Source organism: Botrytis deweyae (assembly GCF_014898535.1).
Source record: "Botrytis deweyae strain B1 chromosome Unknown BDEW_011, whole genome shotgun sequence".
Taxonomy (NCBI): domain Eukaryota; kingdom Fungi; phylum Ascomycota; class Leotiomycetes; order Helotiales; family Sclerotiniaceae; genus Botrytis; species Botrytis deweyae.
In genome coordinates, this window is record NW_024066218.1 from 1,037,651 (window position 1) to 1,062,847 (window position 25,197).

A 25,197-nucleotide genomic window follows, 5' to 3' on the forward strand; every position below is an offset into this window, starting at 1 on the left:
TTAAAGCCTGAAAATTAGCAAGTTTTGTTTTTATACTATTGATTTTTTGATTTCTTAAATAATTCGAAATTTAAATAAGATTATTCTATTTTTGAAAAGATATGTATAAAATTTAATTAAATATCTAATTACTTATAGAATTTTATATCTTTACTTTTTTTAATTAAATTGATATAGAATTTTGAAATAGGTGACTTTTAATAGTTTTTGGTATGATATACACTAGCTAAATTGAGGTCGGCATTCATTCAAAACGAGACCGAGTATGGTTGGGCGGTATAAATCATGATTTTTGGTGCTACTAACCTCAACCAATTGCCTTCCTGTCCATCCATGGATCTTCAGGAATGCGTTCAGTTCAGACGATGGATGACACACTCGAGCGCATCCTCGCCGTCTTGATATTACTAAGCAATTGGATGCTCTTATCTTATCTACACATCGAATGGCTGGTGGGTGTTTTCTGTGGCTGACGACATCATGGCTTTTAGCTATCCATCTTCTCTTTTCTCACCCCCTCTGGAACTTCATACACGAATTTGAGATTTCTTTAATTGGATTTTCCGTTGATAGCTTAGACTTGAATTTGTTCCCTCACAAATGATTTTCACCACCCGATACAAGTAATTTTTCGCAGAGTTGACTTCTGCAAATAAACTTCAAGATGAGCGATTTACAAAGGTCCTTTGTTAAGCCTAAGCTACCAAAATTTGCTCCGCCAGAATTCAATGAGGTCGACGAAGAAGAAGAAGAGATTGATATGCCTAGTGAACTACCCGATCTTCCAATAGATGACGATTCTTCCTCGGCATCTTCAGCTTCATCTACTGGCACCATCATACCATCCTCGAATCAGAACTTGTTTGCTCGGCGGCAAGGGTTTGTACTTGCTTATTGCTCATTGTTTGTGCCGGGCTGATACATTCTATACCATCAGTGCTCCCAATAAACGAACGATGGACCAGATACCGTGGACGACTTATTTTGAACGAGAACTGTTTCTCGAGCACAAGTTGGAAGCAGAGACGATAATGCATCATGCATATCTCACATCTCCTGTTGGGTCAGCACCTTTATTTATCACACATCATGGAGCAGGATCATCCGGCCTCTCGTTTGCTGTTCTGACGTCGGAGATTCGAAAAAAGTTACCTTCTGCTGGTGTACTTTCTCTTGATGCTCGAGGTCATGGTTCTACGGATATCTCTCCAGAGACAGAACTTCTCGATCTTAGTCTAGAGACCTTGAGTTCGGATTTGTTATATGTCATTGAAGCCACAAAAGACAAAATGAAATGGAAGCAACTTCCGCCTCTTGTACTTGTTGGTCATTCTCTTGGCGGTGCAGTGATTACAGATGTTGCAAAGGGCGGGAAACTAGGCAACTCAGTTCTTGGATACGCAGTTCTTGATGTAGTTGAGGGCTCTGCTATGGATGCTCTACAAAGCATGCAAACTTACTTATCGACTCGTCCACTAGGCTTCCCTTCACTGCAATCTGGCATTGAGTGGCACATGAGGTCGAGAACAATACGCAATTCGTTGTCAGCGCGGACGAGTGTGCCTGGGCTACTGAAGCACAACGAAGAAGCCAGTGGATCAAGATCGTGGACATGGCGCACAAATTTGGGAGCCACTCAACCATTTTGGGAAGGTTGGTTTGTTGGACTTAGCAAGAAGTTTCTTGAGGCCAGAGGTGGAAAGCTATTACTGCTTGCAGGTACAGATAGACTTGATAAGGAGTTGACAATCGGACAAATGCAAGGTAAGAACCATCTTTCTATATGAAGTCTGAAAAGAGCAGGCTTAGATTGACGATCAATAGGGAAGTATGCGCTGCAAGTTTTCCCCGAGGCCGGTCATTTTGTTCACGAAGACCTTCCTGAGAAGACAGCAATGGTGTTAGTAGATTTCTATTCAAGAAACGACCGAAGTGCATTGATATTACCACCAAAAGTGTCAGATCTTATTAGGGCTGGTAAAAGAGTGTGAACTCAGCTGGATATTTTGACCGACTACAGTAAGGGGTCTCGAAAAATCTGAAAGCCATATTACTACGTCATTGAAGCTCCTTGGGCAGTCAACGGCCGACATCGAAACATAACCTCTCGGAGTATCGAAAAATACTTGGCCCTCCAAGTGGCCTGCGTTTTGAAGCTTGGAGAGCACAGCAGGATGCTTAATGCGCGCACAGCACATTGAAAGCGGAATTGCGGCTGATATATTGTGGGTCTCAGCATCATCCCACCATTACTTTCCATCGAATCAGATATCCTTGTGAGCCTAGGTAGCTTACTACACGTGCGAAATATGCAATACTTCCAAGAAAGAGCAGCATCAAATTACTTCTCCTAGAATGTCACATTCGCCGAGCCTCAGGGGTTAATCGTACAAGGTAACCAATAGATCTCTCCCCGGAACATGAATTTTAATTTTCAACCGTTTAAAACGGAATCACGGGCTGCTAGGCATCCAGATCATCTTTTGTGGGGGCTAAATAGCATTACTTTAATCCATTTCTCCGCCTGCTCTTCCTCAGCTTTTTTGTGCCACATTCAACAGTCTTTCCATCATTCTATTTCACGTGAAAAACGGTCAAAATAAAGCTTTCATTTCACTGAGTGAACCAGTCAACGTAACTGTTTTCAATAACTGCAGAATGCACTTCTCAGACTCACTTCTCGTCGCTGGGCTCATTGCCTTTGCCTCAGCGTCTCCAGCTCCAGCTCCAGAGCCAACGACGCCATCTGCATCGTATGTTTGTCTTGCCCTTCTACCTACATCTCCCAAACTTTGGGATTTCATTCCCTTTCAAACCCCGTGACATTTCCTTTTTGTGTATGTCAACCGTACTTTTACTAACGCTCTCTCCCTCAAGTCAAACCCAAGCTCTAGTTGATGACCTCCAATCATACATCCTCGACCTTGCAACCCAACCCATAGTTTCCAGCCTTGCCACCGACACCGCTGCTCTCAGCTCTCTTGAAGCCTTACAAGAGTCCCTCCTATCCGACGTCAGGGATGGCGAAACTCCAAATACATCCGTGTTGACTGCTTTGCCTTCTCCTCTCGCCAGCTTCATCGGTTCCATCTACACGGCCGAACTGAGCATCGCCAGCAAAAATGGGTTTGGCGATTTGATAGCAAGCGCAACTGCTACTGAAGCTGCATCTGCATCGGCTACCGGCGCGTCACAGACGGCAAGTGGAACTCAGAAGACTTCGACGACTGGGTCGGCTTCGGCGACGACAGAATCGGCGAGTGCAAGCTCAAGTGCTCCAGTCACTGTCGAGACGGGTGCTGCTGGTGCATTGGGTGTTGATATGTTGAGCATTTGTGGAGGTTTGGCCGTTGGTCTTGTGGGTGCTGTGATGGCTTTGTAATGAAACTCGTTGGTATATACTACAGTATATATCATTCATGTCAATTTGAGATTTTCCTAGGTTTCGGAGACACGATTCCTTCTCTTGATGACAAGTAATGAATCTAATTACATCAAACCTTTCTCTGTGTGCAATCTTGAGACTGGGGAATATTACAATTACTTTTGAGAGCGAGTGAATTTGGATCCATCTTAGCCACTACCCATATGTAGTAAACCTTAATTATCTGATAAGACATGTTGGTGAATTGTTCTGACAGCTTGCCCCTTGCCCAGGTAGAAGTGTCTCTAACTCTCGGGTGAGATATATGCACGAATCACATGACGTTTGATATCTTTGCATATACATATACTACTTGAATTGGACTCTCTGAACGGCCAGTTAGTTCCTAGTCGGCGAAAGCGATTGTCCCCGAACGTAGTTCTTCTTAGAAGGGGTTTCAAATATAAAATGCATGAATTTACCAGTTTTAGTGAGGAAACCTATCAACATTCTTATGGGGATAATTGCGTTCGGGGACACCTGTTTTCGTCAACTAGGAATTAGTCGGCCACTTGGACAACCGACTATTAGAGCCGAAAGCTTGTCGGTGGTGGGGACGAAAAGGGTCAATCGTTGAGCCGTACGAGCACGTAGTAGAGTGAACGGAAGGCCTCTCGCGCGGTTGGTCTGGGTAACGATTCGAGTGTTGGTATGCAAAAGAGGAAATTGAGAGTTAGGCTACACCAAGAGAAACGAATTGAGGTTTAAATAAAAGCTAGTTTAAGTAAATATCTGGATATAGAGGCTTCTGTGGAAGCTTTGGTGGAGAGATGACTTTTTGTCGCGGGAGAAACGTAGTATCGTATTATATTCCAGGCGCTTATATATTATTGATGAATTTCACATACTGTGCCAAAAATGACGCAGAAGCCGAAGTTCATTACCGTCGTGAGTTGCCTGGCACTCTGGGATTGATTGTCTTTGTAATTGTGGTATTCTGATTACTTTGACCGAGTTTCTGACCTTATTAGTTTACAGAATGCCCATTCGAACCACATTTGTCCCCTAGGGTCGTGTGACAAATTTTGCGGTCGATATGAGCTGGCCAGGTCTACCGACGGACAACTCCAGGCCTGCAAGGTTCTGTCAATAATATTGTTTTCTGATTTTACTATTCTTCGAAGATAGAGACGTGTACTGGTGAGCATGAGGGATACAAGCCCAATTTGCGATCAATGGCATGTCTTGATTTGGTGTAAGGAGGACATAAAAGTAGTCAATCCAGATCGTATGAAGAGGTCGTTGCGAAAAGCTCTCTGCCTGGAGCGTGGCAATTTGATGGATTAATACCGGCTCTTGTAACTTCGTACCTAGTTTTACTTGTATATAAGAGCAGCGCGATACACAAAGTGGAATTCAAATTGCACATCTGTACAACGACACGGAGTGTAACAGTAGTCATCTCAAGCACCTCATTTTTTGTTTCAACTCCCATCAACTTAAAAACTTTGAAATGTCTTCCAGATCTTCCTCTCGTAGAAACCTCATCGGCAACGAAAGAGGAAAACGTAAACATGGGGAATCCAGCAGCGTTTCATCTGGCAATAGCAATGACCATGGCAAGAAGAAAGAACGTACCAAGCCTCCCAAAGAAAAAGATCGTGCAAGAGCTAAGGCAGGCGCCTCTTCAACAAAGCGTTCGGACTCTCAAGATTCAAGAAAAAGCTCAGAGAGATCCCAGTGGTCTTCAGACGGCGAGCTTCCGGAAGGTGTTACGAGCGCGACAGATCTAGCCCTCTATCGGAACCGAGGAAATCGCCAGCCATCAAATGATAGCCCACCGCCTCCACGGTCCCCGCCTAAACTTCGAAGAGAAAAGTCACTAGACTCTTTTCCTTCTTTGAGTGAGACGCAAAGCGAGAAAATTCGGTCAAATATTACGCAAATACGTATGAAGAAAGGATGGCTGGACCCCAATATTTCAGCGGACAGTGCAACAATAGATGAATATGACCGCCAAATCCGAGAACTTGGACGGCAATTGAGGCAATTGCGGAGAGGTTGACATATAAGACTTCAGAAGCAATGGTATGTTCCATTGGTATAAGAGTTATCGAAGACTTGTTGGAAATAGCAAAGGGTTTGAGTAACAAGTATGGCGTTTTGGCGAAAGGTGGGTATCGTGAATATGGAGTTCAGGATACCTGTATATTTTCAAAAGCTGTAAAGGAAACGTTAACTACTTTCACGATACAGACGATCGAGTGAAATCTAAATATGACACGTATCAGCTACCCGAGTATCCTACTCCTTCTTGCCATCAAAAGTCTTGAGGTATTGTAGACGTGATATCATACCACTTAGCATCGTATGAAATGCTGACAAACTTTACCCAGATTTACCATACTTGAATGTAAAGCGAGGAAAAACTTGACTAAAGAGTATCCTCTGCCGGTAGTGAGCTTTCGGGTAGACAAGCAGTGCGGCAACAGTTACAAGGTAAGACTGCTACTATTCGACGGGAAATCTGAAAAAAATTGTTGAAAACTTGGGTCTGTGGGTGAGTGTACTTATTGCTAGATAAATGAAAGCGCACGGGAACACATGTCGATCTCGTGAAACAGCTCGCCATTTTCTTCCAACAAGTTCTACACTGATGTGGTCTGTTGCTGAGCAAGATTGCGAGAACTCTTATGTCCAATGTCAAGAACTTGGCAGCTATACCGGTTCTGAAGAATCGGCCATGTTGACACCCTGACTATTCTTGTTCCGTTTCAGCAAACATCCATGCTGCAGGCATCATATTTCTTTCATTGGCGCATGTAGTCGAATTTGGAAATATCGGCGGTGAGGATAGACTATTCGTCCTTGGTTTGCTGTAACATTTTGGAACGACAATGATAATTGAGACGAAAAGCTATAAGAAGTAGACAAAGCAAACCATGCTAGGACAGGTATTTTTCCTCGATCAAACCGAGATCGACAACCTCAGTGCCCGCAAACTGGCGCTCATTGCGCTCAACCTTATATTGATTGTCGTTTCAACTCTCGACTCAAGCTTGTCTCTTGAAAATTCGCAAATCGTGCCACATCGAGTTGTCATAGCATTTCCAAGTCTTCAATTCCATAGATGAGAAAGAGAGAAAAGAAGGAGAAGAATTCTGGGCACACGGAACAAACAAATTGCATCAACAAAGCCCAGAATTCATCAGCAAAACTTACCCTTGTTCCCCCCTCACTCATAATGTCACCCAAGATCGTTCTTAATTTGGATTTCATGGCAAAAACAAGGAGGATCCCACAGGTCATATATTGCCCAGGAAAAGGACTCAAATTTCCCCGCGATTTATGCGTTTTAGTGTTTGTTGTGAGATAACTCGAGACCCGAACATGAAGTCATCGTGATTTTGTTTTTCAATCCAATGCTGGATGTGTAGCGATTAGCAAAATAATCACGATGACATTCATTCGAATTGCTATATCAGTGATAGAACATGTCCCAGATGGCGATGTGCACCGTGAAGTCGGCGAAACATGTTTTAGATCACTCGCAGGACAAAATGCACCCACGGTATTATAAGTCCTATGCTATAATCTTACCGACAGTTATATGCTGTACGTAAAGTCCACACGTAGTCAGACAGTTGTTTAGGCTTCTAGAGTCACAACGCTTAAACATGGCAATTGGTTGGTATCGATCCGTTTCGAAGTTTCCTCGCTCTGTCGAAATGAGCGACGGCTAGACTGAAGAAAAGTGGTATCAGACTATCAGACTATCAGTCCATATTCTAATTATCCATCATGGTAGGTAAGGGGGTGTTTTCCGTCTCTTCGGAGTCAATCACCGAAAGTTGCTTCAACAGTTCAACTTGGGGAGACTGGCGGACTCGAGAGCTAACAAGCGAAACCCACTGCTACCCACTCAGTGTACCAAGCAAAGACTTTACTCCGTGGGAATCATCTTCTGTGCACGAGTGGACACTTGCAAGTTGAATCATTGTTCCTTGGTTGGCCACATCATTTTTAATCTCGTATTCCTAGAAGTCGCAATCAAAAAGTGTAAAAGTCAAACAATATTTGAAATCCAATCCACTGAATTTACCAATACAATAAGACAGAGTTTGGTGGCTGACGTTAAGAAGAGTATAAATGATAGAGTCGGGACTATCGGTACGCGATACTCGATACTCGATGTAAAGTTTTTTTGAGACGACACCGAGTATCGTGAAGATGTTTGATGTTTCTGCGCATTTAGGCTATGCTTACTCAGTACGATTGAGCCTTGTTACTGTGCTTCGTCCCCTCCCCCTTCCTTCCCGTTTATTGGTGGTGCAAAGGCTAAGCTTCTGTCTGCTGCAGTCTGCAGCAAACACTAGGTTCCATGTAGGTCCTGCCCGTCTACAGGGGAAAGTTAACTGTTTTTCGTAAGGCTCAGGTACCCTCCATTAGTCCTTGTAAATCAATGCATTAACGCATCCTAGAATTAAGGTTATCCATAGGGAATCCTGAATGGTGAGTGATCTACTTGATTCTATGTCCGATATATTTGGACGCTTGATGCGGACTTTTGGGTACATATCGATGAAGGGGTTAACCGAAGAATATCCGAATTTCATTCAGCACATATCATCTACACCATCATCACATTATGAGACGGCAACTATTCTATTCTTCTAATCGTGTAACGTGCGTGCATTAAAACAGTATAACAGTATGTACGTACGTACCATGGAAGTGAGCAAAATTGACCCTTGTCATACTAATTTCCTTTTTCAGGGTTTTATCCTCAGCAATTACCTATGCTTCCAACATAATCCTCGAATCAAATGATCTATAGCCCACCAAGGTACATCTCGTCTAATAACCCTCCGCCTCCAATTCCATCCTCCGTCAACCAAATCTTACACCAAATTCACTCAAATCTCTCTTGTGTCAATCATCAACACGTCGAATTTGGTTCCGTGTAACTTTGTAACCAATCCAGATCCAACATCCTGGCTCTAGCGTTCAATCCTTCTTCTATTAAAATGTATAATTATATCCCAGCCTAGAACACTCCCGAGCCACCCCCCTCCCTCCCCATAAGTAAGAAGTGGTGCTGCCAAGGGTAAATGGCACATGCACCTGTAAGTTTGCGAAATGAGAAAGTAGTTTAAAGAATCCTCTCTTTCCAGTTTCTGACACTCCTCTCTTCTTTCTTATTCACTACAAACTGAAAAATAATAAAAGAAAATCAATCCTTTTTTCTTCTTCCCCAACCTTAATCTCTTGTATCTTTGATACTGTCCATTCTTTGAATTTCTTCTTCTCAATCAACCCTTAATATCAAAATGCGTTACCAATTCGTCTCCGCCGCCATCTTGGCCTCCATCTCCTCCGTCTTTGCCCAAACTCCTGGCTTTGACGCTATCTCAGTTCCAACCGACGGTCAAGTTGTCAAGGTTGGAGATGTTTTGGATATCACCTGGGCTCCTAACTCCGTCTCCGGAACTGTTACCATCAAGCTCTTGGAGGGTGCTTCCCCTGCTACCTTGAACTACGACCCTGTCGTCGTTGCCAGTGAGTTACAATTCCTCTCTATACATTGAAGATTAGGACAATTGTACTAACGAAAATACTTAGCCTCCGTCAATAACTTGGATGGATCATACAAGTGGACCATCCCAGCTTCCGTTGGTAGCTTCGCAACCTACGGTATTGCCATCTTCCTCGATTCCGATGTCAACACCTTCCAATGGTCATTCCCATTCGTCATCAACGCCGCTGCTTCCTCCTCTTCCTCCGTCATCGTTTCAACCACCGCCTCATCATCTGTTGTTGCTCCTACCTCCTCCGCCGCCGTAACCTCTGTCGTTGCCTCTGCTACCACCGAGCCACACGCTGCCTTGTCCTCGTCCACCAGCTCTGTCTTCTCTAGCATCTCTGGTATCCCAGGTGGATGCAACCCAGCTCACCCAGGATCCTGCCCAAGCTCCTACTTCAGCACCGTCACCACCGCTACCGCCACTCCAGCTCCAGTTCCAACCGCTGCCCCAGCCACCAACGGAACCGCTACCAACGGAACCTGGACTGCTCCTTCCGGATCCAACGTCACCTTGAGCTCCGGTGCTTCTGCTACCAAGACCGGTTCCGGTGGTGTTGTTGTCGCTACTGGCGCTGCTTCAGCAAAGGCTGCTACCGGCTCCTTCGCTTTGTTGGGTGGTCTCTTTGCTGCTTTCATGTTGTAAATCATTTCTCTTCGTACCGTTAAGATTTGAGATATAATAGATAATACCATGGTAGATATATATCAGCATACATTGGTGGATATAATCATTTGCATTGGCATTATAAGAATACAAAGAACATTCACAACGCATTGCGCGGCGCTAGACAGCAACACACTTTTCATTGAATTTGGTTTGGGTGCGGATTTAAAGCTTCTGGTTCCATAGGATTATAGGGTCAACAAATGTTATGATAAACTTCTTTTACATACCCATCACAAGTTTTAAGAATACCCCGTGTTATTTGGTCAATGATGGATGGGTTTTGAGGGGGAATTGTTGCAGTGGGTTGGCTTTTAGAATGATGAATGAAGTCAGCATTTTTGATCTTTATATTATATTTGTGCATACAGTGACTGACAAGTAACCATTTTGCCTGATGCTTGTGATGTGTATATTCAAGTTTACCAAGGGAGTTGTGCTCTGTCATCTTGCAACTGAATGTATTGGGCAGCCCAAAATCACTCATGCTTCCTGTTGTGCTTCCCTTGATCTTACCTACATCACCACAATCAGCCCATTCCCTCCTCTAAATGAGGATCTGGAAGATTCCATACATTCCGTTTCGACCCATCAAAGTTATCCACGTCGATGTATTTCACTTCATATACATCGGCATCTCAAAACCCACCAACCGGAAAGAGAACATTGATTTTCCGACGAGGATCGAGAGAGTCTCAACTTCAAAGTTCCATCTCAGTCGAGACTGTAAGATTGATTCATTCCGTCGTAGTGCGAGGATAGAAAACGTCTCGACTTTTGATCTCTGGGTCTGTAGTTGGATCTTCTGAGATAGTAGAACTTGGTGTATTGGATAGAAGAGAAAGGCTTTGAAGCTGTTCTTTGAATGGATTGTAGGATTCGAGAATGTCAGAGGAACGGCCAGTCGAAATCGTGTTGCTCTACACTCATATGATGGATGATCAGTCATATCATAGAGTATACAACACCTAGATCTAGCTGACAGTGAAAATTATGCTTGGCCGTGACACCTAGTTCTTGTTCCAGACCCATTGGAACTCTCAGGATCAGTTCTAGGCCACAGAAGTAGATGAATAGAGTTGTTTCTGTCGTAGAAGAAAAGCAGTCGTATTGTTCATATTGAATTCCGGGCTTAAAAGTGCGGACGCCCGCATTATCGAGACTTCTTGATGTTTATCAAAGTATCTGCTAGGGAGTAGGCATCACACCGCATCTTGAGTACGCGATTATATATTAAAAAAATGATCAAAGATAACTGGAGTGTTAGATGATCTGTAAGTTGTCTCGGGGATTATTATACAGTAGTACTCGTAGATAGATAACGTATTGAACCTTGCGCTGCTGTCGATACCCCGCGGCGGGGTAAGGTGGGTAGCACTGAAACACCAGCATGATCGCCCACTAAGAGATAATTATCAACCTTCCCGCCTTCATTTATAAATTGCTCCTTTCCCTTGAGGAACCGTTATACAAACTTGGGTACCTTCAATAATAAGCTCATCAAAAAGTATGTCACCAACGGCGACTTCTCTCGATAATGAACCCGCAAATAATAGTCGAGTGGGCGCAAAGGGGACGACTGTATCGGGCAAAAAGCTCAAAATCAGGTCGTACCCGAGGTTTGAAAGTTTAGAAGAAGAGAGATTATATCGCAAACAGCATTTGGCTGCTGCATTTAGGATGTGAGAATCCTCTTAGAAACTGTGATACTTGAATTGTTACTGAGATGTGACAGATTCGCCGATCGAGGTTTCGATGAAGGGGTTGCTGGCCATATGTGAGAATGCCGTCGAGTAGTATTCTAGTCGCCGATGATAAGAAGCTAATTAAATTGGAATAGATCAGTTCGTGACCCCATTCTTACTGATCACTTTTGGCTTAATCCCCTCTCGCAACATTTCTCTCAAATCTGTGTATCAGACCTTATCTTGGTGGATGAGGCAGCCTTCTGGTTCATTAGCCTTGATAAAACCTGTCATGCCCAGCTACTTGTTGATGCTGCAGCTTCAGGTAGTGGGAAGGTGAAGAAGATCATTGGGGATGAGGAGGCAGCTTTTACTTATGATCAAGTCGGAGGTATATTTGGCTTCTATTCGGGAGAAATTTACAGATTGCTGACTCAATGTAGGACCAGAAAAAGGGTGGTTAGCATTTCAAGGCTACTATGATGAAATCATGGCCAAAACAGGTGGAAACTTCCTAAAGTGACAGCCCAGAGGGAAATGGAGAGGGGATCCAATCAGCCCGATTGATGGTCTGGTATGTTCGCAGACGCTGTCGTGACTTGAAGAATCGTCTAATCTTGATTCTACCAATTCATGTACATAGAGATCTCGATGAACTAAATGTTTGATGAATGCTCTTTCATCTGTCGCTTATTTCGTAGCCATATTGTTCAATGTTGTAATCCTAGGCGCTTCCCCATGCATGAAGCAATCACGAGCATGCAGGTCTCCGTTTAGGACGCAATCGTTTCTCCGAACATGCGACTGACACGATAATCCTTCGAAGGGTTTTCATCCTAAATCTTAATGTTAATGAGACAATATTCAGGAAGTTTTCCTCCGCATCCTGCATGTTTACAATGATGGGGCATACACATCTGTCATATGTATTGTAACATCGACTAGAGTTTCCACGGTGAGCACGAAAGAGATCGCGACTATCATGCACCCATGAATTCGGGACTTCCTTGTGAGCATCCGGTACCGATCATTCGGATATGTTAGGGAATGGTGGCTGAAGAAGGGAAAACAAGAATGAAAATGGGGGATCGCTCTCTCTTCTTGGGTATACCTAGGTAGGTATCTAAAGGTGGGACTGATAAAATGTTGCCCAAAAGATGTTTGGGTAGCGGCCAGTTATCATCCATGAATCAGATTTGGGGCACATGTAGCTATGCCCTGCCATGGAGCTGACCGACGCAAAGAGAAATTAAGGCACTGCGTGTGACATGACGACAGCAAGGCTGACCACTATTGAGACCTACGTGGTAACATATGAGACCACTCTGTTGGGGATTGATCAGCATCAGCAGTGATTTTTCCGTTCTCTTTTACTCTTTTGTTCATTCATATCTTTCTGTTTTACCCCCTTGGCTACCTTATCCTCGGGGAATATCGACTACCTAGGTAGGTACTGAGAGGCAAGTGGAAAGATGTTGGTAGTTCAAAGTGACATGTTGTAGACATGGAATGAAATATAGTAGATACACCAAATGCATGTTCTTGCAGTATCTTCTGCAATGTAACTTTGGCTTGGTAGTGATCGAGGCGATGTACCCATTACCTCGGGAGGTGATGGTCGATGTAGATCTGAAATGTACCGGGTCTTTGGCGTGATTAGTCTCTTGTCTTGTCTTTTTTTAGTAGAGAGTTGATATGGGAATTGAGAAGCCAAGAATTGATGAGTTAGTTATTGTTTCATCAGATCGGAATGTAATGTCGTTGTGTTGATAGCTTGTCGCTGTCAGGTAGGTATGAATGATATCGATGTACAACAACAGCACACATACCTGGTAGCAAAGTTCGTAATAAGGCTCGAGACGAGCTAGAAGATCAGCCATTGTGATATTATCCATCCCATCCCATCCTTACCTAGGTAGGTAACAGTAGGTACGGTTCCTTTATTTTTCCTTGCCATCTTTGAGTAAGCTGTGAGTTATTGCATATAAAATAAAATGCTTAGGGAGGTAGAGGAAGGTAGAGGAAGGTAGAGGTAGATAGAGGTAGATACTAGACTCGGTAGATACTAGGTCAGGTAGGTTCTCGGTAGGTGTGCGTGCTCTTTGTATATCTTTATCTTCTTCCGCTAATTTATACTTTAGGGCTGGTGGTACGATACATATAGCAGACAAGCTTATCTAATTGCCCCTCCCCCACCACTAATAATAATAAAGTTCAGAGTTCATCCACATCTACATCCACATCTATCGTACATCCACTTCCATCCATTTATTAACATGACCGACGGTCGACCGTTGTAGCTAGGTAGGCAATTAATTATTCACTTTTTTCAATTCTTTCAACACCTGCTCACTCCATATCAATATCTACAACTTGGGTCAAACTTCCATCTGTTCAGCTGAACAATCATTCTTCGTCTTTGCGAAGATCTATCGTTATTTCCACTTCACGTTCTACATACAGTCTACCGACAGTTTACTCGGATACTATGCGCCTATCTACTTTCTAATTTACCCATCCAGCCGAATTGGAACACCACACCAACTAATCATCCACTTCCAAGGTAGTCGAAACAACGCCACAAAGGGACGTCGTGCTTTCGTGCTTTCGTGGTTCTGTGATTTGCGAAACCAGAATAAAAAAAGAGGTGTGGTAGCACGAAGCGGGAAGCCTTGATCATAATCAAGAGCGGGGCTGATATCTTTCAGTCCTATCTTTACCACCTTTTACTTAAGGTCATCTCACTTTCTAGTATACACTTGTGGCTATCCTAAAAAACAAACCTTGGGAATAATGGCTGCACAATCAGGAAATTCTCGAACGAATCGGGGAGAGACTTCTCTTGATGCGGCAATGCGAGCGCCTTCTACTACTACTCCAGATGTCGTCGTTCTCAGTTTTGTGGACGAAGATGTAAAGGTCAAAGAAGTGGCAGATCCTAAAAAGGATCTTTGGGTGTCTAGTGTCGATGGGTATGTTACATCTATCATCTCTTGCGATTCTGTTTGGAATGCACATCAGTTTCTCAGAAATCGCAAACAACCCATGCTGATTTAATGATTACTTAGTCGCTATTCATCACCGATGATACCGATCCGTGTCGGACCTCATGCCCAAACCTTTTATGTTCACCGCGATATACTCACCAAATCGGAATACTTCAGAAAGGCGTTGGATGGAGGGTTCAAAGAAGCCCAAGATCAAGCTCTTGATTTACCCGAGGAAAATCCCACGCTGTTCGAGTTTGTCATCGCGTTCCTCTATGAGTCAAAGTACTCTCCTTTGCGTCCTGTCGCAGAAATCCTCGTCGTCGAACCGGAAAAAGGTAAAGGAAAAGAACAGAACGAAGATGGAAATGCTTCGGGTAGTGATGATGGATCAGACAGTGGAACCGCAAGCGATGAAAGGTAGAATCCCCTGCTAAATTTGCGAAACCTCTATGAGATCTTGTTACTAAATGCTCAAAGTGCCAGAAGTCGGAGAAGACGCGAAACTCGTCGCAGACGTCAAGAGCGAGCCTGGGAACAAAGACAACGAAAGGAATCTGGACGTCATCGGCCGGATTGCAATTGTGCTCAATGTACCGTAGAAACCTTTGGTCCAACCTGCTGGAACTGTGGCGTAACGAGAAGAATACCTCCACCCAGAAATCGTTGGATGAATGGTCTCCCACCACCACCTCAGCCAATGCCGGTCGTCATGGGTCGTAATGGTTATCCTCAAGCTCCTGGCCCTAGAGATCGTAGAAGAGGCTCTCGAAACAATGCTTTGGATGAGCCTCCTGTAGAGGAGAGAATGTCTCAAGAAGATTTGAGAACATGGTCAATTGCGTATTCTATAAGCGTCGATGTTTACGTTTGCGCCGAGAGATATCTCATGCAGGACTTCAAAAACTGTATATCCGCATTCATCGTAAACAATTTCGAAGTTGCTGGATCAGATGCTGCACTACCTTCGGTCTTGAAATCATGTAAAACTTTATATGATGGTGTAAGCTCAATGGATCCTCTGCTCAAAAAAGTCTTTGCTAGAGTTGGTTTCTTGCAAGCTAGATTGTGGAAGAAGTATCCAGAGGAAACCTCAAATTTCTTCATGGACAATCCGGAACTATCGACGCTAATTCTTAAGGAAATGGCCGAGAGGAGAGAGGAGGATGTCAAAGATGATTTGCCTGCCATGGATCGCCCTCCATTGCCACCTTTGCCAAGAGAAGACATAATAATGCAAGGTCCGAGACGTCGAAATTATGGTCCAATGCCTTATCACTAACTTTGACAAGACTACAGACCGCAACGGGCACCACAACGATGGTACCATATGACCTAACATATTCTGATGCATATACATCAAGATATGCATCATTTTTCCTTTTATTTATGGGATCAAGGATCACGATGGAGCAAGGGCTCACGTTTCCATTTTTTTTAGCGGTTCTTTCTCATCTGGGATACTTGGGAATGGAGCTTTGGGATACCTTGCATAGTGATGCGCATCTTCTCCTTATACCCTCAGCGTTTATGAAAGCAAAGGCTATTGGGGAGGACAGGAGTTTGAGGACAGGTCTTGGTCTTGATCACGTTTACCAGCATTAACTTTATTTAGCACGGAAAAATACACATTTCGGTGTAGCAAAGCCCGATATTTTAATCCATGGATGTAGTTGTGTTGTGATGTGATATGATGATTGATATGTACCTAGGTATTAGGCAATATATTTTCCGTCTTTCTATTGGTCGCTTATTTCACTTAAAAAGTGTATGTGGCATCCTGGTCGGATTCTTCCGAGCTCTTTTCCCCCAGATCTGCATAACCCCGCCATTTAACATCTCTCTTCATTCAAAAAGTGTCTTCAATTAGGAATCAAGTTTGTATGCATTCATTGACTAGGTAGGTAGGTATGGATGAACGACACTTGAAGTATCTGGGTATATAAAGGTTGTAAGTGCCAAGGAAATTGAAGGTTGAAGTTATCATCCATTACATTTCCATGATCGTTTTGGTTGCTTTCAGAATGGATTTAGCCTCACTTCAATCCGTTTTACTTTCGTTATTCGTCTTTCCCTTTCTTGTAATTGCACAAGATATCACAGCATCTCTAGATTATGGCACATTCCAAGGTGCATACTCATCTACGTATAACATAACCTATTATCAGAAAATCCCCTTTGCAGCACCCCCAACTGGGAATAATAGGTTTAGAGGCCCACAGCCTCCTCTTCCTATCACAAATGGAACCTATAACTCCATTCAAACATTTCCCGCTTGTCCTCAAAAAGGTGTAAGCACTTTATCTCCATAGTCATGCTACATATCCGGTCAATTTAAGTCTGACATGACCAAATGTAGAATGTTGGATCAGAGGACTGTCTTTACTTATCCCTCTACTCTCGCCCATGGACGTCCAATCAGCCACTCCGACCAGTCATGGTAGTTTTCTTCGGGGGCGGATTCATTCAAGGCGGTGGCTCGCTGGCAGTTCCCCCTTCGGCCTATCCCGTTCTCAATGTCTCTGCTCAGAATGATATGCTCTTCGTATACCCCAATTATCGTGTCAATACATTTGGATTTCTCCCAGGAAAAGAGATTGCCGAAGATGAAAATTCAGATCTAAATCCTGGTTTGCTGGATCAGAGAGCCGTTCTTGAATGGGTAAATAAGTATATCGATCAGTTTGGCGGAGACAAAGATAATGTGGGCATTTGGGGGCAAAGTGCAGGAGCCGGCAGTGTGGTGTTTGTTACTCCTTTTTACTACCGCTAGAGCAATCCCTCTTATATGCTGAATGTATGTATTGACTAACGACAATCTCATACAGCGCACAAGTCCTCGCCACTTCCGGGGAAACCACTCCACCCCTCTTTAATCGTGCTCTCGCTTCCTCTCCTTTCTGGCCCAAATCATACGCCTACGATGCTCCCCAAGCTCAATCCATTTACGATACCATGACGGACCTGACAAACTGCACTGGTGCTATCAATGGCACTCTACAGTGTTTGAAATCTCTAGAATGGGAGGTTCTAGCCGAAGCCGCGCTAGTTGTTGCGGCGAGTCATACTTGGAATACTAGTAGTTATACGTGGGCACCAGTTATTGATGGGAAGTTCCTGAAGAAAACTTTGAGTGAAGCGACGGTCAATGCGAAGGGTGGCAGAGGCGGCAAAGGAGAAATCGCTATTACAGGGGGATGGGGCATGTATAATGCGCATGAAGGTAAAATGCGTTTCTTTTCCGGTCAGAATGGTGAAAGTCGAGTATTGTGTTGAATACTGGGCTGGTTTGATACCGCAAATTTGCTCCTTGTGCGTCGAGAGATAACTTACTCCATCTGAAATACTATGATTCTCCCGGTAGTTTTTGGGATGTTGAAGAGTTTTTTAAGAAGGGATATTTCTTTAGAGTTTCATTACACATGCAACAAACATCACCCCTCTCAACTGCAAAACCGAACCACTAACATCTCCCAACCAGGCGAAAACTTCGTTCCCTCCGGTCTTCAAAACGCCACGGACACCGGTACACCACCCTTCAACTCCACCATCGCCTCCTTCAACGTCTGGCTCGCCGGCTACCTCCCCTCATTTTCCACATCCCAGCTCGATGCCGTGCGCGCCCTATACCCTCTTTCCGGCACTGCAGAGACCTTTCCCGCCTACAACACCACGTACGAGCGAGCAGGTCTTATATACCGAGACTCGGTATTGGCATGTCCGGCTCTGTGGACGAGCAAGGCGGCGAGCGGACGCGGATGGATGGGAGAATATACCATCAGTCCCGCGAGACATGGAAGCGATACCATCTATGTAAATCCACCTTTTTCCATCTCTTCTCCCTCCCCATTTTCCTTTCCTTCTCCTCCCCCCCCCCTTCATACCCTCAACCCTCTCTAACTAACTACCTCAACCAGTGGAACCAAGTCAACGCGGTCCAAAAATCGCAACCGCTCATCTATCAAGGCTACGCCGGAGCATTCGCCTCCTTCATGGCAACCGGAAACCCCAACACACACAAGCTGACAAATGCATCGGAGCCGGGCGTGCCAGGAGTCACTAGCGGAAGGGAATATGTAATTGCGAGTGAGGGGTTCGAAAATGTGGGGATTGATGTGGGAAGATATAGCTTGGAGGCAAGGTGTAAATTTTGGGCTAGTGTTGCGGGAAGTGTGCCGATTTAGAGTCAGGGGGCCGGGGGGTTGTAGGATATTGGTGATGGCGTGTTTGGTTGAGCCGTGGATTGGAGTCTTGTATAGCTTGTGATTGAATATTAAGTTGTTCGCATGGATATTGTGGAACTTATGCACATCCGGTCCATTATTACTTACCTAGGTGCCTACATGCTTTCTTTGTAGTATGTTTTTCGCAGGGCAGCATATATTCCTCGCAATTCTAGTGCCGGGCATCAAAGGCGATAAACACCCAACGAGGATTTAGGTAATGCAAGAATGCGGATAGTTAGTCAAGGAAGTCTAATCACGGCGGTCATCAAAATGAAACGGACATGTTGTAAACGTTCTTTTATCTATATATGCTCTATCTAGGCGTTCCATTTCTCACAGAGAAACTTAATAGCCCAACCTAACGTAGGTATCTGCTAGTTCATGAGCGGCTAGCAATACCTAACTCTATGTGCAAGATCGCGATGACTGAGACGAATTGAATAGCAAGCAAGTCTACAATCATAACTTGTGCACCATTGACTAATTCCCACGCATAATCGCCGGGTCTCCCAACCTTTTTGAATCCCGTATAACAATCCGTTTATGTAGGAATTTCCCTCCCCCAAAAAAGAATGAACGCCAACAATACCGACGCCAGACTTTTCTCAACCCAATCATAAAACGCCCGCTTGTCTGTATTGCCCGCCCGAAACCTTCGCTGAAAGAGTCATGTGTGTACCCGATAATCTCCTTATGATGAAACTCCGAATAGCATATACGTAGTCAAAACTCCCTGTTTCAAAAATGGCATTGTATCGAACTCCAAAATGAAACCTTAATCTTCCGCTTCTTCGTCAGTCGCCGTATCATCGTCTTCAGGCGCATTCTCATCCTCCTCATCCTCCTCCTCATCTCCACTACTATCATCATCACTCTCATCTTTGTTTAGTCCTGGAATGCCTTGCCATTGTACATAGTCATCCTCAATCCACTTCTTTGACACAGGTAATTGATATGGATCAAAAGGGAAGTAAGCATCCAATTGGTGCCAGCTGTCATTGCTTGCACCATTACCCGAGTCCCGCAATGCACCATTTCCAATTGCACTCGAGAACTGACTTAAACGAATACGTTTGTTGGTCTCTAGCAAAGGATATACGTACATAAATCGTAGATGATGTGCGATTTTGGCGAATTCGGAAACAATGGGCGGGGAACAGATTTTAAGAGGGTTGAGTTTGGAGTAAATAGCACGAGAGAGTGTCTCTTTGATGCCTGTTGTCCAGACGAGATCTTGCCCAATGAATGCTGTAGGGTCCTCGTCATCAAATACCTCGGAGGAATCTATAAGATCTCGCCAGCGGAAGCAAAAGATATAAAGTAGTGCTTGTGTCATAGCATAAAAAGTGCCATATTTCTTTAGATCGGGTCCCCGACAAGTAAGTTCATTTTCCGTGCGAATGTGATCCAGGTTGCTCCCGATGAGCTCGAAAACGGTCCGAACCACTTGAGGCTCAACGTGTGCGCCTCGGGCCACAAAGCTAGCGAGATAGGCCGCGGAAGATTGTCGAAGGACAGCGGGTCTGCCAGGTTGGAAAGCTAGTTGCACGCAGGTTCCGGCAAATTGATCGATAAGATGTTCAGACTTTTGTGCAAAGTGGAAGAGGAGGAATTGTGTGTGTCTAGATCTATATGTAGGTAGAATGATATTGGCGAAATGTCCTAGTAAAGTCTCGAACATATTTGCGGCTTCTATGCTATTTGGGTCTGTGAAATAAGGGTCGTAGATAGCAAATAAGCGGTCCAGTATTGCATCCATTTTCTCGACACTTTCTTGAATTTCTTTGGCACGTTTTGCTTGGTCTCCACTTTCATCATCGCTATTAATTGATTCGGCGTCGCTGTCGTCGGAATCATCTGCGTCATCATCATCATCTTCTTCCTGGTCAGAAGGATTCATAGCGAGACCTTGAACAATAGCACCTGCGACCTCATCGTCCACGTCGTCCAAGTCGACCTGCATTTGTACATCAATTTTGACCAGTCTGTCTGTGATGAGAGCGAAAACATCCGACTTCAATTCGGGAGCATACTCCAGAAGACGAACGAGATTGTTAATATATGTGACATGTACTCTCTTTGATTCATCGGCGAAGGGAAACTTGGTTGAAAGGATGGGCGAGAGTGTAGCGCTGGCGGAGGGGACCAATCTAAGAAGGTATCTCAGTGCAAAATGAACTCTCGAAGAAAGTATATCGCGACTAACATCTGGGCAGCCAGGAAGACGCCCACTCGATACTCGTACTGTATCCAGGTTAGCAGAGCTTGGGCGAATGAGGGGGGTAACATGCCTCCAGTAAAGTTATCAACGAGCGTTCCTAGCACCAGCCCGACATACGCTCCCTGTGCGCTAACCAAGTTTCCCAGAAACTGAGCATACGCCTTGACGAATCCCTCTTCTCTGCCCATCCAGTCGCACTTCAATATGGCCTTAACTAGCCCGTTGCAATCCTTATTCAATAGTGATGCATAGCCAGTAAGCGCTAGCAGATATGTTTTCGCCTCATCGTTTGAACCAGTATCCTCTCTCTCGTCACCTTCAGTCTGCGCAAATACTTCTTTAATGCTATCGTACTTTTCGCTGTCGCCTTTGCCATGTGCCTCTATTGCCCGCTTGACCTCCACTCTGATACTTTCTAAACTCCTACCCTTTGCGACATACTCCTCTAAAACCTTTTCTTCGACCTTGGGATTGAAAGATACTCTCGCTCGTTTCGGATTTGGCACTTCTAAATCGTCATCCAGATCTGCATCTTGAGCTTTTCTTATCGTGCCTGACATGGTAGTTTTTAAAAGTGGTTTACTACCAGTGGTGATAGGTATTGATGGTTTCGAGGTAAGAGATACCATATTGCAAGAACTTGCAGTGGACAATTAGAATGTGTTGAGACCATTAATAGTATTAGAAAAATAATTGTTGTGTTGAGAAGAACTATGTTGTGTTAGAAGCAAGGCTACAATTGGTGATGGTAGTTTTTGCTCGTGTGCTTTTCCGAGGTAAGCCAAAAAAATATTTTAGATCTACATAGTCACATGATGGACCCAGCTTTGCCCCTCCCTCCCCACAAACTGTACTTAGTACGAGTATAGTATATATATTTATTGTGGACATCAAAGGTTCGAATTAGTCTTATCAATGTTTGTTACTGTAATAGTGAATCAATACAGGATATTCAGATCTTTAGTTCACTGCAAGTTCACTGCAAGAACACTGCAAGAACACTCCATGGATCAAAGTTGAAAACTAACAGGTGCTACAAAAGGGACATATGCACATGTTGATGGTATCATTATGTTCATTTTCCCTTGATATACAAGCCATAGGATGTGTGGTATTATTCTAGCAATCTGATGTGGGGCTGTTGAACCTACATCTGATGCTGTCCTTACTGCCCAATGCCATTCGTCCATCTCTGAGCTTTCATGAGACCGAACCCCCTGAGGTTATCGGCTTCTTGCTCTCACGAGCCAAGAAATCTAATAAAGCATCAAAAAAACACCCCTTACTTTTGACCCCATCCTTTGTACAAGGCAAGCAATTTGGATATCTCAAAAGTGGCCCATTAGCACCCGCCCAATTCCTCCCTTCCCAACACCTTTGCATATAGTTGATACATTCTTGCAATGTAAATCTTTCGCCCGTAAAATTCATCGATCACCCGATATAGTCAATTTGAATCCCAAACAAAACACCTAATAACCTTCTCCACCAGTAGCACCATTGTGACCACCACCATAAACGTAAGCACCGCTATCGTGTTCTGCTTCTACCTGTTGACCAGCAAGAACATTATTAGCACCCTCTGCTCCGACAGGGAACGTTGCCGAAGTTGCATTTGCAGTAGTAGCTCCAGAAGGTGGTCCAAAACCAGAGCTACCTGGTCGATTTTGGTTATCTCCTCGAGTCGATTGTTGCTAAAAAAATTCCGTTAGTCTTGTACATGATTGACCCAGTAAGCATGAATCATAGGTAGATGCTCAAGGATATTTGTTCAAGTGACTTGACTCACTTCTCGATATTTTGATAGGTAAATTTTGAGTGCTTCGGCATAATTTTCGAATCCCAAGGAGGTCATGGCGAACAGAATGTCTTCTCCATTGACAGTCTTGCGCTTCTCTTGATGACATTTCTCAGAAGCTGTGATAGGACAATTAGAACAGTACAGAAAAACATCTCGAATTTCGGACCGAGACATACCTTCGCTTGTGATGAAAGAGATGAATTCGCTGACACATTCTTGCATGCACTCTTTGGCCTCTTTTGCAATCTTTGCATTTTCTGGTAGAGCCGTCTTCATGATACGTGCAACTGGCGCAAAGTTACGAATGTTAGCTTCTGAATGACCAAGATCATATTTTTCTTCCCTTGAGGCGCCTCGCGTCTCCGGTGATTGAGAAGATGAAGTGTGAGACATGATAGGATGTATGATCACAGTGACACCGCTAGATTGAAACGTTTGTACTCCAAGCTCTTAACTGGTCCAAAGGCGAGGACATGCGCGTGTAATTAGTGTGATCAACGAAGCGATACCATTCACCATAAACTTCGATATGGGTAATCACACAAGATTCAATTCAAGATGGTGAATGACTGAAAAAAAGAAATCATCAACTAACCATTTGCTATAGGGAGCCATCTATCTTGTTCTTTGACTTCAAACTCGTAGCCTCCAGGAGCGTGTGGATCCGTATGTTCATTCATTTGTGCATCCGTGTCATCTGGCGAGACTCCTTGTTCAACGTCCGCTTCCTTTGGAGGGGAATTGGACATGATGTATTTGGGTAGGTGCAGGTGTCGGATAGCCGCTTCCTCAAAATTCCTTGGTTGCCACGTCGGCCGTATGATGTGTAGGACACGTCGTAAAGCCTTGCGATCTCGCAGTTATGCGTATCTGCGTGTTGACTTGCGTTGACCCTCGAGCAGACAGCCTTCTTTTCCCAATGTGCTTACTCTACCTAGTTGGATGTTGCCGGAAAAACGCGAGTGAATGGGGGGGGGTACGCCTCCGTATGAAACTAGGGCCCTTTGAAAGGGTATCACTTTCTGGGCTGAGCTGCAGGTATCCTACTGCATAAATCGCGTCAGAGGGTTTACAAAAAATTCGGGGATAGAAGGGTGGGTAGAGAATTTTTTGGGTATGAAATTGTAAAGAAAGCTTACCCACTTTCGTTCGAGGTCGGAGATATTCAAAGACTTCCTGCACGAAAGCGCCTTGTGTCTCTCTGTTTATGGAATCTGCAAGACAATAAATAAATGATGCGCGTGGGTGGGAGAGATAGAAACGTGGGGTTTAATGGATGAAGGAAGGAATGAGAGAGCGATAGAGAAGGATTATTTTGAATGGATGTTAAGTGTTTTGTAATTGAGGTACCTACCTAGTATGTATGAAATGGGTGGTTCGTATGTAGTAATGGGTTGTTGGTATGGGATGGTATGGATGTAACTTTTTTGGTTGGATGTTTGAACCAAAAAGTACGATCTGATGGATGTAGCAAATTGTAAGCTGGAGGTTAGATTGATACAAGATAGGTTGTGGTTGTGGTGGTGGTTGTGACCTTTGACCATTGACCATTGACCATTGACCTTATCCTTATCCTTATAAGGTTCCAAATGGAAGGAGCTATGATTGTAGAATAGCTAGCTCCGAGGCTCTTTCTTTTTTAGGGTCCTTTCATGGCCCGTACGCACTTTGAATCACCAGCACAACGACCGAAAAAGAAAAGGCAAAGTGTGGCGGATAAGGCATACCGAGTAGTATCTGGAAGGTCCACGGGTATCTAGGGATGGACTTCTGACAGAGCAAAGGGAAAGGACGGAGTACAAAGCTTGAGATACAGCTCAGCTGGTAAGATGCAATCCAATTCAATTCAGTGCAGTTCAGTTCAACCCAATTCAATTCAATCCAATTCCGTCCAATTCCGTCCAATTCCTATGATTCAAAGGTAGAATCAAGCAAGATCCAATAAATTGTCAATTTTCAACCCTGTATACGAACCCTAGGTAGATGGATAGAGCCGTAGCATTACACCTTCTCGAGGTCTGAAGTTGAATCACGCAATACTACCCAGTTTACCTACTAGGTACCTACTTTCTCTACAGCAGAACTTCCCTTGCCGTCGATCCATAGAATGAAAGTACGGCAGTGACCCATGGAACTCTCTTTATGGATGGATATTGGGGAGAATACTCAATAGATACATACGAAAACACGATATGTAGGTGGTAGTATCTTATTACTTGGGTACTCAGGCTGTAGGTGCAAGCGTGAGTGCAAGCGTATCAAGTATAACAAGTGAGTGTACCTTGTCGTTAGTATTGTGTGCTAGGTAGCTATAAAGGAGGTAAGGGATGCTGTTTAGATTGGATCTGTAACACCATTGAGCTGTGAAGCTTTAGGTACCTAGTCGAGCTAGTCTAGTATACATTCGATAGATAGGTACCTACCTACCGTAGGTATCAATTGACAACGCCCCAAAATTGTTTATCGTGAACGCCCCAAAAAACATCCTGATGTAAGTTAATTTTACCTCGAACTCTGAATGGTCGACGCAAAAGTTGATCGAGCTTCCAGACGTCAGGTACAAGACGCAAGGCTTGGGATCGGCTTGGGGATTTTCTCGGAAAACGGTAAGATATGTGAATGGAGAATTCAACTTCTCTGCCATCATTATCTACTGTCCAATGAA

At 44.1% G+C, this 25,197-nt stretch overlaps 9 protein-coding genes across 9 annotated transcripts; 7 read left to right on the forward strand and 2 right to left on the reverse strand.

Moving 5' to 3' along the window:
• The first annotated feature begins 513 nt into the window (after nt 1-513).
• On the forward strand, nt 514-2,513 carry EAE98_005763 (uncharacterized protein). Its single transcript, XM_038953385.1, has 3 exons — nt 514-879; nt 938-1,764; nt 1,825-2,513. The coding sequence occupies exons 1-3, from the start codon at nt 665-667 to the stop codon at nt 1,989-1,991; spliced, it is 1,209 nt and encodes a 402-aa protein (XP_038810486.1). The 5' UTR covers nt 514-664; the 3' UTR covers nt 1,992-2,513.
• Nucleotides 2,514-2,658: 145 nt separating this feature from the next.
• On the forward strand, nt 2,659-3,382 carry EAE98_005764 (uncharacterized protein; the record flags this gene model as incomplete). Its single annotated transcript, XM_038953386.1, has 2 exons — nt 2,659-2,753; nt 2,878-3,382. 2 exons carry the CDS (start codon nt 2,659-2,661, stop codon nt 3,380-3,382), a joined length of 600 nt encoding a protein of 199 aa, XP_038810487.1.
• Nucleotides 3,383-4,877: 1,495 nt separating this feature from the next.
• Nucleotides 4,878-5,429, forward strand: EAE98_005765 (uncharacterized protein; the record flags this gene model as incomplete). The annotated part of the gene is made up of 1 exon (XM_038953387.1): nt 4,878-5,429. One exon carries the CDS (start codon nt 4,878-4,880, stop codon nt 5,427-5,429), a length of 552 nt encoding a protein of 183 aa, XP_038810488.1.
• Nucleotides 5,430-8,694: 3,265 nt separating this feature from the next.
• On the forward strand, nt 8,695-9,591 carry EAE98_005766 (uncharacterized protein; the record flags this gene model as incomplete). Its single annotated transcript, XM_038953388.1, has 2 exons — nt 8,695-8,923; nt 8,987-9,591. The coding sequence occupies 2 exons, from the start codon at nt 8,695-8,697 to the stop codon at nt 9,589-9,591; spliced, it is 834 nt and encodes a 277-aa protein (XP_038810489.1).
• A 391-nt stretch (nt 9,592-9,982) lies between these two features.
• Nucleotides 9,983-12,561, forward strand: EAE98_005767 (uncharacterized protein). Its single transcript, XM_038953389.1, has 4 exons — nt 9,983-11,294; nt 11,348-11,389; nt 11,453-11,688; nt 11,741-12,561. Exons 1-4 carry the CDS (start codon nt 11,122-11,124, stop codon nt 11,818-11,820), a joined length of 531 nt encoding a protein of 176 aa, XP_038810490.1. The 5' UTR covers nt 9,983-11,121; the 3' UTR covers nt 11,821-12,561.
• Nucleotides 12,562-13,523: 962 nt separating this feature from the next.
• EAE98_005768 (uncharacterized protein) lies at nt 13,524-16,024 on the forward strand. Its single transcript, XM_038953390.1, has 3 exons — nt 13,524-14,269; nt 14,366-14,704; nt 14,765-16,024. Exons 1-3 carry the CDS (start codon nt 14,091-14,093, stop codon nt 15,564-15,566), a joined length of 1,320 nt encoding a protein of 439 aa, XP_038810491.1. The 5' UTR covers nt 13,524-14,090; the 3' UTR covers nt 15,567-16,024.
• Nucleotides 16,025-16,308: 284 nt separating this feature from the next.
• EAE98_005769 (uncharacterized protein) lies at nt 16,309-18,468 on the forward strand (the record flags this gene model as incomplete). The annotated part of the gene is made up of 5 exons (XM_038953391.1): nt 16,309-16,575; nt 16,644-17,029; nt 17,113-17,507; nt 17,766-18,097; nt 18,202-18,468. The coding sequence occupies 5 exons, from the start codon at nt 16,309-16,311 to the stop codon at nt 18,466-18,468; spliced, it is 1,647 nt and encodes a 548-aa protein (XP_038810492.1).
• An 817-nt stretch (nt 18,469-19,285) lies between these two features.
• EAE98_005770 (uncharacterized protein) lies at nt 19,286-21,360 on the reverse strand (the record flags this gene model as incomplete). The annotated part of the gene is made up of 2 exons (XM_038953392.1): nt 19,286-20,754; nt 20,802-21,360. 2 exons carry the CDS (start codon nt 21,358-21,360, stop codon nt 19,286-19,288), a joined length of 2,028 nt encoding a protein of 675 aa, XP_038810493.1.
• An 843-nt stretch (nt 21,361-22,203) lies between these two features.
• On the reverse strand, nt 22,204-23,281 carry EAE98_005771 (uncharacterized protein; the record flags this gene model as incomplete). The annotated part of the gene is made up of 4 exons (XM_038953393.1): nt 22,204-22,425; nt 22,521-22,648; nt 22,709-22,819; nt 23,128-23,281. The coding sequence occupies 4 exons, from the start codon at nt 23,279-23,281 to the stop codon at nt 22,204-22,206; spliced, it is 615 nt and encodes a 204-aa protein (XP_038810494.1).
• Between the last annotated feature and the right edge of the window lie 1,916 nt (nt 23,282-25,197).